This window comes from Leptopilina heterotoma, unplaced genomic scaffold, assembly GCF_015476425.1.
Source record: "Leptopilina heterotoma isolate Lh14 unplaced genomic scaffold, ASM1547642v1 Lhet_238, whole genome shotgun sequence".
NCBI classification, from domain to species: Eukaryota; Metazoa; Arthropoda; class Insecta; order Hymenoptera; family Figitidae; genus Leptopilina; species Leptopilina heterotoma.
Window position 1 is genome coordinate 226786 of NW_025110954.1, and position 15357 is coordinate 242142.

Below are 15357 nucleotides of genomic sequence, written 5' to 3' on the forward strand. Positions count from 1 at the left end.
ATGGGAAATATGTAAAAACATTCCTTTCTTAGGTGGAGGGGGAGGGGGTAAATTTTTTTGTATGTGCATTTAATATAAATTTTTTTGTTTTGTATTTCGAGAATAAATGGGGAATTTTTAATTTGTGAAATTCAATGCTTTTATAGAATTCAACTTTTAGTTTTAAAAAATTAATTTTTGAATTACTTCTCTTGGAAATTATTCAAAAAATTTTTTTAATATTCCTTTCCTTTAATTTTTTTTAATATTATTTTAAAAAATTGTTTTTGAAGACCATTGTTAAAAAATTGTTCCTGAAAACTACTTTCAAAAAATAGTTTCAGAAAATAATTTCAAAAAATAATTACAAATAATAGTTTAAAAAATATTTTCAATAAAAAATAGATTCAAAAATATTTTATAAAAATTATGTTAGAAATTTAACATTTCAGATTTATAACCAGTTGTAAAAAGGAAATTTAAAGGTATTTGGCGCCCATAAAATTAAAAAATACCTTAATAATACTTAAGAAAATATTTACGACTGTGGAAAGAAGATTTTCGGCATTTTTAAAATTAACGAATCTGCTAAATAAAAAAAAAATAAAAAATTTCAAAAAATAATTCCATAGAATAGTGTAAAATATTTTTAAAAATAGTTTCAATAAAAAATTATTTAAAATTTTATTTTATAAAATTTAAGAAATAAATTCAAAAAATGATTATGATTTTTAAAGCACAAAGTTCCTTTTTTTTCTCTCTTTTGTTAATGCAGAAAGTGTACTAAGTACTATGCAGCGTTTTCTCGTTAGAAAGTCAGATTACGCGAGATTTATTGATGCGTCGCGGGGGCGAAAGGGAACTCTTGAAAATTGAACCTGGGGTTTTAACCGCGGATTAGATTTCAATTAGAGGTTAGCCAGAAAAATCCAGGGTGTTAAAATGCGAAAGAGCGATATTTATTGCCGGATTGAGGTAACGTAAATGTGTTGCCGGTTCAACGTCAGGTGTATTTATGATAAAGGGCGCGGGAAAATTTCCCAAGCCGAGGAAATTTAACTCAATGTCAAAATTTAAGAAAAATGAAAATAAAAGCAAGAAAATTAAAAATGAATAGAAAATAGAAAAAATAGAACGAGTAGAAAATAAAGAAAAAATAGAAAAAATAAAAGTAAAAAATAAAATGAATAGAAAAAATAAAAAAGTAGAAAATAAAAATCATATGGAAGAAAAAAATTGTCTTCTCATCGACTTGTTTTTATTATATCATTACATATACACACACCGCAAGACAATAGGAGACATTGATAAAAAATTAAAATTGAAAAAAAATCGGGGAAAAAAATAATGTTGAATTGACAAAAGCATGGGGGAAAATTTGGAAAGATATAAATTTATAATGGGATAAGTAATAGTAGGGGCAAGGTGAGAGAATAAGAAAAAGGTTTTGTATATAAGAGATGAGAGAATTGAACCGCTCAGCAGATGCCTTCCCACGTTTTTTCGCCGAGACATGTGCCCGGCGTGCAAAAAGGGTTGAGAAATTTCAGTTGGCCGGCGAAAAAAAATGTGCTTCACGACACGAGATTCCGATGCCTAAGCCTCGTCGAACCTCGAGTTTATATTGTTCAAAGGGGTGAATTTGATTAGAGGGTTTTATAGCCGTCTTTTCCGATTTTTTTTTTGCTTTTCTTCTTTTTGTTCTTATTCATCTTCTTTTTGTTCTTCTTTCCTATTTTTTTTCTTCTTTTTTTCTTGATCTCCTTCTTCTTATTGTTCTTCTTCTTTTTCTTGTCCTCCTTCTTATTCTTCTTCTTGTTCTTCTTTTTCTTCTTCTTCTTTTTCTTCTTCTCCTTCTTATTCTACTTTTTCTTCTTCTTTTTCTTGTTCTCCTTCTTGTTCTTCTTTTTCTTGTTCTCCTTCTTATTCTTCTTCTTGTTCTTCTTTTTTTTTGTTTTTTTCTCTTTTTTTCTTTTTCTTCTGGTTTTTCTCCCTCTTTCTCTTCTTATTGTCAATTTTCACAGCCTCCTCTCTTCTCAATTATTTAACACCACGTGTCGTCAGGACCAGTTTCAGGAACAATACCCTCTCCAGGTAATGATACCAATGCTCTCTCACCCCTAATATTTTGTTTACACTTCACGATCTGCTATTTTTTATTTTTGTCTTATTTTCAAATTTACATTTATTTTCCACTATTCTGCGTATTTTCTATTCAAATCGCCAAATTTCGAATTCGACTTTTGCCATCAGGGTTTTTAAATTTAAAAAGAGGACATAAAAATTTGTAAAAATTAAAATTATTAATTTTTTAAAATTGTAAAACGGTGAAGAATTTACTTTTTAGTATATTTTTAACGAATTGAACATTTTTGACAATTAAAAATTAATTGCATTCAAAATTAATTAAAATTGTGAAACTTGCTTAAATTTCAGTTTTGTTATACACTTATCGCGACTTAATGAATTTAAAAATATAATTTTTGTAAAATTTAAACAAAAATTTACAAAAAAAATTTTTTTCTTGATATGCAACTATTAATTATTTGAAGAGAATTAGGAAATAATTTTAACAGAATTAAAATTCTTTTTTTTAATTTAAGATACGAAATATAATATAATTGGACTTTTTGTTCGGATTGTTTGATTTTTTGATTTCTAAAGAAGCCAAAAATTCAAATTGCCCAAAGACAAAAATTTTTTTAAAAAATGTCTAAAATTTGCTAGAAAGTAATTCGCGAAAGAGGCAAAAGTCAAAAATTCGAAATGGCTATAGAGAACACAGTTTTTCTCAGGATATCAAAATTGAGACCAAAAAGCAAATGAAAAGTGTTGCGAAGCAACATTTTGATTCGTTTTTTGTCTCAATTTGAAAAATTCAGATTTGTCTCTACTGCCTGTAGATGATTTAGTAAAATTTTAGTTTGAAAGCGTCCCAAGCACCTTTTTTTTAATCCCAATTTTTCAAATGATTATATTACTAATATTATTAATATTATTGTAAGTATTTTTAATATTGTAAATATTTTTAATATTATAAATACTTTTAATATTGTAAATATTTTCAATATTGTAAATACTTTTAATATTGTAAATATTTTCAATATTGTAAATACTTTTAATTTTGTAAATATTTAAAATATTATCGTAAATATTATTAATATCATCATTATTATGAAATTCTACATAATTATTATAATATAAATATTATGTACACATATGTATCGAATAGCGTGATTGGTAATAAGTGCGCACTTTGGTGATAATCAACTATAAAGAGAGAGGGGTGTTGCTCATCGCACGGCATTCTCGGGGGTCAACGACTCAATGAAAAACGGCGCTATCTCGAATTTGTTCAAGAATTTTTAAGACTTCAAAGTCCGTGTGATATCGTTCGCGTATATTATTGCTTCCTTGTTTTCTATGGGACAAAACCGCGAGCCGCACGAAAGCTTCGAACCCTAACTCCAATAATGTTACTGTGAGATGGGACTCTAGTATTATGTACATTATATGTTTATATAAGAAGGAAAACAAAAAAAAAAGTTGTAAATTTATAGAAATAGTTGTAAACATTCCCTCGACTACTATTCTTAAAACGAAAAGAAATAAGTGAAAAAAGAAAATCATTTTTTTTGAAAATTATGCCATTCTTGTTATTCTTATTACTTTTACTATACTGTTCTCATTTTTCTTCTTGTGCTGTTTCTTATTCTTTTTATTGTTTTTCTTATTCTTTTCTAAAACAATTTTTTTTATTTCTTTATTCTATTTTTTATTCTATTTCCTATTTTTTCTATTCTTATTCTTTCTCTTTCTTTATTTTGATGTTTATTATATTTCTCATTCTTACTTTTTTTCCTTATTTTTAATTATTTTTGTTAATATTATTTTTATTATTCTTATGTTGATGATTGTTATTATTTTCGAGAATAGTAGTCGAAGAATGTTTTGTGTGAAAAGAAAATTAAGAAAAATAATTTCTCGATGCAAGCGTGACCCACCACCGTATTACTATGTATATACAACTCATTGAGGAATTGTTTGACAAAAATTCAACCAAATGACAATAAAAGTTTTGGAAAAAATGCAAAAGAAATGTTGATTTTTCAGTTAATTTGAAAGTATATAAAAATTGGTGCTGACAAACAACATGTTGGTGGACCAAAAACTGTCAAATTGGTATCAAAAAAGCAAAGTTTGACCAAAGACTATTCAATTGGTACCGAAAAATACCAAATTGATACTAAAAATTCCAAATTGAAACTACAAATTTTAAAATTGCTACAAAAATACCTAATTAAAACTAAAAAAACCAAATTGATACTAAAAATTCAAAAATTGATACTAAAAATACCAAAATGATACTAGAAATTCAGAATTGAAACTAAAAATTTCAAAATTGATGTAAAAAATACCAAATTGATATTAAAAATTTCAAAATTGATCCTATAAACAGCAAATTGATACTAAATATTTAGAATTTCAAAATTGATGTTAAAACTACAAAATGGAAATCAAAAATACCAAAATGATAATAAAAATTGTAAATTTCAAAATTGATATTAAAAATACCAAATTCAAATTAAAAATACCAAACTGATACTAAAAATACTAAATTGATATTAAAATTTCAAAATTCAAACTGAAAATTTCAATATTAATGTAATTAAAATAAAAAATACTAAATTGACACTAAAAATACAAAATTGATATTAAAAATTCAAAATTAAAACATAATATTTCAAAATAGATTTTTAAAATAACAAATTGAAATCGAAAATACCACAATGATACTAAAAATATCAAAATTGATATTAAAAATACCAAATTGACACTAAAAGTGTCAAATTGATACTCTAAATTTCAAAATTGATACTAAAAATACCAACTTGATACCAAAATTTTCAAAATTAATACTGAAAATACAAAACTGCAACTAAAAATGCCAAATTGACACTAAAAATTTCAAATTTCAAAATTGAAATCAAAAATACCAAATTGATACTAAAAATTTTTACATTGATACTAAAATTTCAAAATTGAAACTAAAATTTTAAAAATTAATATTAAAAATACGAAATTTAAATAAAAAATACTAAATTGATAATAAAAATACCAACTTGATATTAAAAATTAAAAATTAAAACTAACAATTTCAAAATTGATGTTAAAAATGTCAAATTGGAATAAAAAAAAATACCAAATTGATACTAAAAATTTCAAAATTCATACAAAGAATACCAAATTGAAATTAAAAGTGGCAAATTGATACTAAGAATTTCAAAATTAATGTTAAAAATACGAAATTTAAATAAAAAATACTAAATTGATACTAAAAATACCAAATTGATACTAAAAATTTCAAAATTGATACTAAAAATACCAAATTGAAATGAAAAATGCAAAATTGATACCAAAAATTTCAAAATTGATAGTAAAAATTCCAACTTGATACTAAAAATTCAAAAATTGATACTAGAAATTCAAAATTGAAACTAAAAATACCAAATTGATACTAAAAATTTTAAAATCGATACTAACAATACTAAATTAAAACTAAAAATACCAAATTGATAGTAAAAATTTCAAAATTTTTAAATTTGATGTTAAAAATACCAACTGGATACTAACAATTCGGAAATTGACACTAAAAATACCAACTTGATACTAAAAATTTCATAATTGATGCTAAAAATACCAAATTGAAACTAAAAAAATATACCAAATTGGTATCAATTGAACCCAAGAGTATCAAATTGATAACAAAAATACGAAATTGATACCAATTGAGACCAAAAAGAACCAAATAATTCTTTTTGGTAACAAAAATGTATCAAATGGATACCAAAAAGTATATCAAAATTAACTGAAAAAGTTTCTAATCATTGAAGACTATTGATATCATTCTTCCACCATTTGCTTTAATTTTAATAAAATCTCATCGGTTAAATTTTCGTCAACAATCAATTTCCCATTGATAGACGGATATTAATAATTGCATTGATGTTTTGTTATTAATAAGAAGAATGATAGTTTAAAATGCCCATTGCGAGAATAGATAGATGAGACGCATTGCGAGCAAGATTATAAATATCCAAAGAGATTGGAGGGAAAAATTAAAGAAAAAAATTGAAAATTTTATCAATAATTTTTTCCCATTCTCTTTGAATTTCATTTTTTTTTATTCTTTTTTTTTCATGTCTTGCTCGCTAGACGTTCTACTTCTCTTTCATTTTTTTAAAACTGGAACCTGCTCTCGAGTCATTGTCACTCATTGAGTTGAAAAATGCGGTAACGATCTTGGACGTCGGATTTGGTACATACATGACTGACCTTCGACGTGTGGGTCCGGAGGCTGGATTCCGTTGCGAAGCCCTTGCCGCAAATGTTGCAGTGGAACGGCCGATTCTTCGCCCGTTCCACCTGCGCGTCATGATTCCGCAAGTGCTGTTGGAGATTCGACAGCTGGATAAAGGCCCGCCCGCAATCAGGAAGGTGGCACTTATAGGGCCGTTCACCTGCAATCAGAACACCTTTGATTAGAGCCGGCTAAGCTCTGTCATTACACAAGTTTATGCGGCTGAAAAAAGTTTCTCACAAAATTAATCATCTTTCCTATTCATATATATATATATATATATGTGATATCTAATGCAAAATTAAAATTAACAACAATTCAAATAATAATTTTCCTATTATTAATAATAATAGTTGGAAATTATAAAACCAACAAACAAATTAATTTAAATATCTTTTATTTACACAATTTATAACTTCCAGAAATATTAAATTAATAATAATAATAATAATAATAATAATAATAATAATAATAATAATAATAATAAATAATCATAATAATAACAATAATAATTAAAAATATATTAATAATAATAAAAATAATAATAAAATATTACTGTCTAAATTTTAATTAGTAAAAATATTTACTAATTTTAAATTAGTTGAAAGATTAGAATCTTTCGCTTTTGAATTAGTAAATCGTTACTAGTAAATAGTAATTTTTTACTAATTTATTAATAAAACAATAACAATAAATAAAATAATAATAAAATTACAAATAACTAGCAATTTTTACTAATTTATTAGTAAAAATACTAATAAATAGTATTTTTTACTATTTTATCAGTAAGATTAAAAATAAATAGTAATTTTTACTAATTTATTAGTAAAATTACAAATAAATAGTAATTTTTTTCTAATGTATTAGTAAGATTACAAATAAATAGTAATTTTTACTAAATTATTAGTAAAATTACTAATAAATAGTAATTTCTATTAATTTATTAGTAAAATTACTGATAAATAGTCATTTCTACTACTTTATTAGTAAAATTTACTAGTTCTATTTACTTCTATATTGCATTTATCATTTATTATTTACTAATAAAATAATAATAATAGTCAATTTTACTAATAAATTAGTAGAAATTACTATTTATTAGTAAAATCTACTGATTCAAGTTGAGAGAGTAAAAAAATAGTGATAATAGTAAAAAAAAGAATAAAAATATAGATAATGTTAATTATGCTAATAATAATGAATTAATTTTACTGAATAAAAATAATGATATAAAATTTGATGACACACAATTTAATGATATAATTATAATACAGTTTATTAATTAATAAAAATAATATTGTATAATTAAATATAATTGTAATTAATTGTTACATTCATTAGTTATAATTATAATTAATTATAAATAATTTGTTATAATTATAATTAATTACAAATAATTAGTTGTAATTATAATTAATTATAGATAATTATCACAGTTTTTCTAAGGATATTAAATTAAAACAAAAAAAACGAATCAAAAATATCGCGAAGCAAAGTTTTCATTCGTATTTTGTCTCAATTTGAAATTTGAGACAAAATACGAATTAAAAGTCTCAAATTTGATATCCTTAGAAAAACTGTGATAACATTAATTAATTATAATGTATTGAAAAAAAAAAAAAAAAAAAAAAAAAACTTTTAATAATGATATAAACATTTTGGTTGAATTATTTTTGATGGCAAAGGAAAAGTATTTGCGAAAAATTGCCAAGTTAATGAAAAGTCTGTTAATAAATTTTCGTCATTGAATTTTCGTTCATTCTTTCTTGTAATAAACAAAAGTTAAAGTACAATAGTTGCTTTAAACTTGGAAATAAAGATATATAGTTGTTCGCAGTGTCTAATGCGACAGGAACATACTAATCTGCAAGTAAAAGGAAAAGTATTTATTTAAGAAATTAGCGTTAACGTTTGTTTATAGAAATACGTTCTCTTCGAAATTATTTTAAGTCATTTTTGTCAAATACATATTGAAAAAATTATTTCTTTTTTAATATTTCTCTTTTAAAAACAAAAAAAAACAAATTTTCAATTTTTTAATTCTTAGAATCAAAAAATAATCTCTAAACTTGAATTAGTGAAAAGTTCATTAATTAGTTATAGTAATTTTTATTAATTCCTTGTAATTTTCTGCACTAGAATTTTGGTAAAACAAAATTAAACTATGATACTTAATGAAATTGTGGAATAAAAATTTAAAACAAAAACTAAAAACATTTAACATAAATGCAAACTAATTAAAATTAGTGTACTTTTCACTACTTTAGATTTAGAGATTTACCAGTAGAAACATTATAAAAATTATTTGTTCGTCTTAAAAAAACTATTCACATGAATTATTTACACATTCAATTTAATTAATTTAAAACGAAATTAATTCTGCGCGAAAATAATTGAAATGAAATTAATTCAGATGAAAATAACTATAAAATAAAATTATGTAATTCAGAAGAAAATAACTATAAAATAAAATTAATTCAGATTAAAATTAAATAATTTTAAATTGAAATTAATTTAAACGCAATTAATTTGGATTAAATAAATTTAAATTAATTTTTAAATCAAGTTAATTAAAACGAAATTAATTAGGATTAAATTAATTAAAACAAAATTAATTATGATTAAATAAATTCGAATTAAATTATTTCAAAATTAAATTAATAGAAATTAAATTAAATGGTTCAATTACTTTTAAAAGCAATATAATTGAATTTTTGTTATGATATCGAAACTATAAAATACAAAATGTTTTAACAATGTCTTAAACTAAAATTACATCTAAATTATCATATATCAAAATTAATTAAGTTACGACTGTACATTTTAGAGATCCTTTACGCTCCTTTCCTGTTGGTATAAATCAAACAAACAGAATAAAAGTAAATTTTACATATTTTTGCAGATAATGATCGATCTGTAATTAAATAAATTGCTAATTAGTGATTATGTATCATTATTATTAATATTACTATTGTTTTTATTACTATTATTGCTATTGTAATTATTATTATTATTATTATTATTATTATTATTATTATTATTATTATTAATTATTATTATTATTAATATTATTTATTATTATAATTAATATTATTTATTATTATAATTATTATTAGTAATAATTAGTACTAATAATAAATATTAGTAATAATTATAATTATTAATATTATTATTATTTACTATTTTTATTATTATTTTATTATTATTACTATTTTTTTTATTTTAATTCAATATAAACGAGAATTGCCCTTAAAATAATTATCATTATTGTAAATAAAACTTTAAGGTTAATTTTGACTCGAAGTGATTATTAACCTCAAAGTTTTATTTATAATTAAGACTACCGAATGATAAAGTCAGAAAATTACAATTATCATTATTATTATTAATATTATTATTATTATATTACTATTATTGTTATTACTATGATTTTTAATACAATTAATATTTTTTACTATTGTTATTTAAACAAATAAAATAAAAATAAATAAATTATTATAAATATAATTATTATTATTATTATTATTAATAGTTTCGGTCATAAAATTTCTTTTACGTCAATTATGGAAAAATTACAATGAAGGAATATTGTCAGTATATAATTATATATAGTACTGTAGTTGCCCGATTTCTAAATGTTTTGTATTCGCGTAAAGAAAATCGTAAATTTTTTATTTATTTTTTTCCTTTTTCTTTGATTCCGCGAGCGGCCCTTGTAGAGTCTCTCTTTCTCTCTCCCGGCGGCAATGGACTCGATTGTAATTTCCACAAGCGATTGGCTCAATTTAACTTTTATTAATATCGACATTCTTCCCAGAGCTTTTTTACCCCGGGCAACTCAACGATGCCGGACGATTCATCTTTTATTCAATCGCCGATTCATCTGAGAATTTCTCTCATCCTCATCTCGCGAGGGACAAAGGGGGAGGTTTACGGAATAAGGGATGTTTTCTAATTTTTTAATAAAAACAATTCATTTTTTCCGCTTAAAAAAAAAGAAAAAAAAAGAGAGAGAGAGAGAAGGAGTATATATATATATTACGTTTTCGATATTGGAAATTGGAGAGAAAAAAAGGAAACAGGGAAAAAAAGAGATAGAAGATAGGATAGGAGAAAAAGGTAAGAAAACGAAAAAGGATAAAAACGATGGAAACGTATAATACTGTTATTAAAAATATCGACTTGTAGGCGGTAAAACGAAGTCACGTAAGAAATGTTTTGCGTGGCTTACAATACTTATATATATGTATATATATATATAAAGTTCACTGTCTACTTCTGCTGAGAAGAGCCTCGGGTGATCAATAATCCTGAAACGTTTAATTCCACAGTTATAAGCGATTTTTCATATTCTGTAAATGGAATTTTCAACCTCCCTATAATAATTACTAGTTTTTTCATTCTTCATTGTCAAAATTACCGAGCGCAATATTTTTTTTTTTTTACTTCCCACTACATTGTATTCCTATTATTTATTTGGATTTTTCATGCTCTCTTTCCATATCCGTTTTAAAATTATTATTATTTAAATAATAATTATCTATTTTTTGTAAAATACAAGTAGAGAAAATTCTAAACAGGAGAATATTAATTTTTAATCACCCCATACATTGTAGGGATTATTATCAATTAATACGATCAAGTTGGTGTAATTATCTCCGACTTGTATTTATGTTCAAGAGTATTTTGTACTTCGATTTTCCAGTTTATTATTTATTAAAAAATAAATTTTATTATTTATAAAAAAATAAATTTTATTATTTATTAAAAAATAAATTTTATTATTTATTAAAAAATAAATTTTATTATTAATTATTTTTAAATATTTTTGTTGTAGAAAATTTTTATTTTATTTTGGGACTAAATTTTGATTCATTGAAATCTCAATTTTTCTAAAGATATCAAATTGAGACAAAAAATGTCTCCAAATTTCAATTATCTTTACAATTAATAAAATTCTACTCTAAAATTCAATTATTTTCAAAAGTTTTAATAAAATTCTTAGCAAAATTTCAATTATTTAATAAAAAAAATTAATAAAATTCTACGCAAAAATTTAATTAATTTCAGAAATAATAAAAATTGCAGAGAATTTCAATTATTTTTAATATAATTTTAATCGAATCTCTCAAAAGAATTTAATTTTTCTTCAAAATGGTATTAAAATTCGTCCAAAGAATTCAATTATTTAAAAATCTGTTGATAAAATTCTTAATGAAAAATCAATTTGAAAAAACATTAAGTTATTCAATAAATAATTTATTTTTGCATTTAAATCGAATTTTTGTATAATTTTCTAATAAAAATTGAAAAAAATTAATTTCAAAAAAAATTTTAGATAATAATTGAATATTAAAAGCCTTATAGCATAAATTTTTAGAAATAATTGAATTTTGAATAGATTTCAAATTAAAATTTTAATTTTTTTTAATACTTTTAACTAACAATTCTGTAAAATTATTTATTCAATTATTTTCTGGAATTGTAATAAAATTTTTTGCAAAATTCAATTATTTTTCATAAATAACAATATTCATCACAAGAATTCAATTATTTTCAAAAGTAATAAAATTCTTTGTAGAAATTCAATTATTTTCATAAATAATACAAATTTCTCGGGAAATTAAATGAAATAAAAAAAAAATTGTCATAATTTTTTCCGAAAAAAATCAATTATTTAAAAATTTGTTAACAAAATTCTTCGTAATGATTAAATTATTTTTCATAACAAATAAAATTTATCACTGGGATTCAATTATTTTCATAAATAATAAAATTCTTTTTAGGAATTCAATTTTAACACAATTTTAATTGATTTTCCGAGAAAAATGTAATTATTATTCTTAAAAATTTTATTAAAATTCCTCAAATGAATTCAGTTATTTAAAAATTAGTTGATAAAATTCTTTATCAAAATTCAATTCTAAAAAACATTGAATTATTCAATGAATTATTAATTTTTGTATTTATCTAAATAATTAAATTCTCGTAGAATTTTCTAATAAAAATTGATTTAAAAATTAATTTTATTTAAAATTTTCAATAATTGAATAAAGCATTATAACATGAATTTTTAGAAATAATTGAATTTTGAAAATGTTTCAAATTAAAATCATTGAAAATCTTAATTTTTTACTCTTTCAACTAACAATTCTCTAGAATTCAATTATTTTCATAGCTTTTTAAAAATCCTCGTCATGATTTTATTTATCTTTTAAAATTCTTCACCAAAATTCAATTATTTTCAGAAATATGTTAATGAAATTCTTGACAAAATTTCAATTATTTTCAAAAAATATTTTTCAATATCAATACTAATTTAATGAAATTTTCCAAAAAAATTCAAACTATTTAAAAAAAAATTTTAATAAAATTCTACGCAAACATTCAATTATTTTCCTAAATAAAAAAAATTTCTCATGAAATTAAATTATTTAAAAAAGAATTGGTATATAATTTTCCGAAAAAATCAAGTATTAAAAACGTTTGAATAAAATTCTCCCCAATAATTGAATTATTATCATAAATATTAAAAGTTTTGACAGGTATTCAATTGATTTTCAAAAATAATAAAATTCTTTTTAGGAATTCAATTATTTTTCTAAATAATAAAATTTTTTTTCCAGTTTTAATCAAATTCTTCGAAAAATGTAGTTATTCTTAAAAATTTTATTAAATTTCTCAAAAGAATTCAATTATTTAAAAATTTGTTGATAAATTTCTTTATAAGAATATTCAATTCTAAGAAAAATTCAATTATTCTATAAATTATTTATTTTTCTACATAAATATAATGGAATTCCCGTGGAATTTTTTTTAATAAAAAATGATTTAAAAATTAATTGTATTTAAAATTCTAGATAATTGAATAAAGCATCGTAATATGGATTTTTAGAAATAATTGAATTTTGAAAATGGTTTCAAATTAAAATTTTTGAAAATTATTTTAGCTGCTGCATGAATTCAGTCGACAAAAAAATGTTAAATTTTTATTTTTAAATAATTTTTTGACAAATGTTTATTATGAAAATGGTTTATAATAATTATTAGACAGTAGATTTTATAAAATTAAACAAGACACAAAAAATGGCACATTTAGAATAAAATCAATATAGTTAAATGTAAATGCGTCACTAATTACAGTAAGGAATACAATGTAGATTGAAATAAATAACATTTTATGTATATATGAGACCATGTGAAATTTTGTAATGAGCGTTTAATTTTTCGTAAGTCAAGATCCTTGAGAGTGGGTGAATTTCTTAAGAGAGAAAAAAGAGAAAGAGAGAAAAAAAAAAGAGAGAGAGAAAAAAAGAAAAAGAAAAAAAAAGAAAGAGTGAAAAAAAGAAAGAGAGAGAAAAAAAAGAAAAAGAGAGAAAAAAGAGAAAGAGAGAAAAAAGAAAGAGGGAAAAATAAAGAAAGAAAAAAGAAAAAAGAAAGAAAAAAAGAAAAAAGAAAGAGAGAGAAAAAAAAGAGAAAGAGAGATAAAGAGTAATAAGGATAGCGAGTAAGATAGAAAGAGAGTAAGGAAGTGAAGAAGAGAGAAAGAAAGAGAGAGAGAGAGGGTGGATAAGGAAGAGTGTACAACCCTTTCAGTCTCATAGACGGCACTTCCGGTAACGAGGCTACATGTAGCTCTAACTGTTTGCTACATTCGTATATAAATAAATGTACAAACGGCTGTGGAAGCGCGTACTGACTGCTGCGCACCCGATAAATGTTTCAGGGTGCAATTAAGTACCAACAACAATAAGAAAGCAACCCCTCGGCCTCGGCAGTCGCATATTAATTCGATTTTAATTGCATCGGGAAATAAAACATACGGCCAAGCAGGACACACCTGTGCTCAGAATAGTCTCTCTGCCAATACACACTATACACGGGGAAACCAAGGGTATTTATCAATTGGCCCTCTTAAATTCATTCTACTCTCATTATTCTCTTCCTCCGAATTTCAGAAGACATTCGTTTCAATTCTATTTCTCATTTTCAATAATAATAATAATAATTCATTGAAACTTTGGTTGACAATTATAATAATTATAATAATATTAATAATAATAGTAATTATTAAAATATTATTCGATAACTCTTTCATTTTTAAACTTTCAAGATCGAATGTTCCACTGTGGACTTGATCTTATTCTGCGAGAGAAATTAAAAAGGGGCAAAAAGAATGAAACGACATTTGTATTTTCAATTATTGTTCAATAAGGGATCAATTAGAATAAGTATACATTTGGACTTTCATTCGTCTCGCAGACAAGCGTTTGTCAATGTCACTGAACCTACAATGTGCTTATAAAAATTCGTATATTTTATTTGTGAAAATTAAAATTATTTGAAGAATAATTATTATTTAATTGATTTTTAATTTATTAACAACATTGTCAGCACATGAATTAGGTCCAAAAATCCTGTAAAAGTAAGTATTTTGTTTAAAAAAAGGTCCGTAATTTGATTGAAAAAGCATGAAAAGTTCGTAAATTGTACGATATAATTTGGAGAATTTTAGAGAGATTACAGATTATTACAGAAATTCAATATTATTTTAAAAAGTAATAAAATTCTTCTCGGAAATTCAATTATTTTCAAAAATTTTAATAAAATTCTTGGCAAATTTTCAATTATTTTTAAAATTCTCCAGAAATTCAATTCCTCAAATTCAATTATGTTCAAAAAATTTTTTTTAAATTCTCGTCAACATTTCAATTATTTTTATAGAAATTATTAAATTCTTCTTCTGAAATTGAATACTTTTCAAAAATTGCAATAAAATTCTTGACCAAATTTCAATTATTTTCACAAATTTCCCTCAATTCAATGATTTTTTATATCTATTTTAATAAAATTTTCCGAAAGAATTCAATTATTTAAAAAAAAAATTTAATGAAATTCTACGGAAATATTTAATTATTTTTATAAAATAAATAAAAATTTCACAGGAATTCAATTATTTTTAATCTAATTTTAATCGAATTCCTCGAAAAATTTAATTATTCTTAGAAATTTTATTA

The 15357-nt window shown here is 22.5% G+C and overlaps 1 protein-coding gene across 14 annotated transcripts in view; it reads right to left on the minus strand.

The window, feature by feature from the left end:
• The window catches only part of LOC122502799 (zinc finger protein rotund), a 170146-nt gene that overhangs the window by 16310 nt on the left and 138479 nt on the right, over positions 1-15357 (minus strand). For 10 of the 14 annotated variants that reach the window (XM_043613044.1, XM_043613046.1, XM_043613054.1 and 7 more), the window contains one exon: positions 6307-6515. In XM_043613044.1, coding sequence (XP_043468979.1) covers positions 6307-6515 — 209 coding nt within the window. The remainder of the gene's footprint in view (positions 1-6306; positions 6516-15357) is intronic. The other 4 variants (XM_043613048.1, XM_043613042.1, XM_043613045.1 and 1 more) reach the window with 3 other exon arrangements.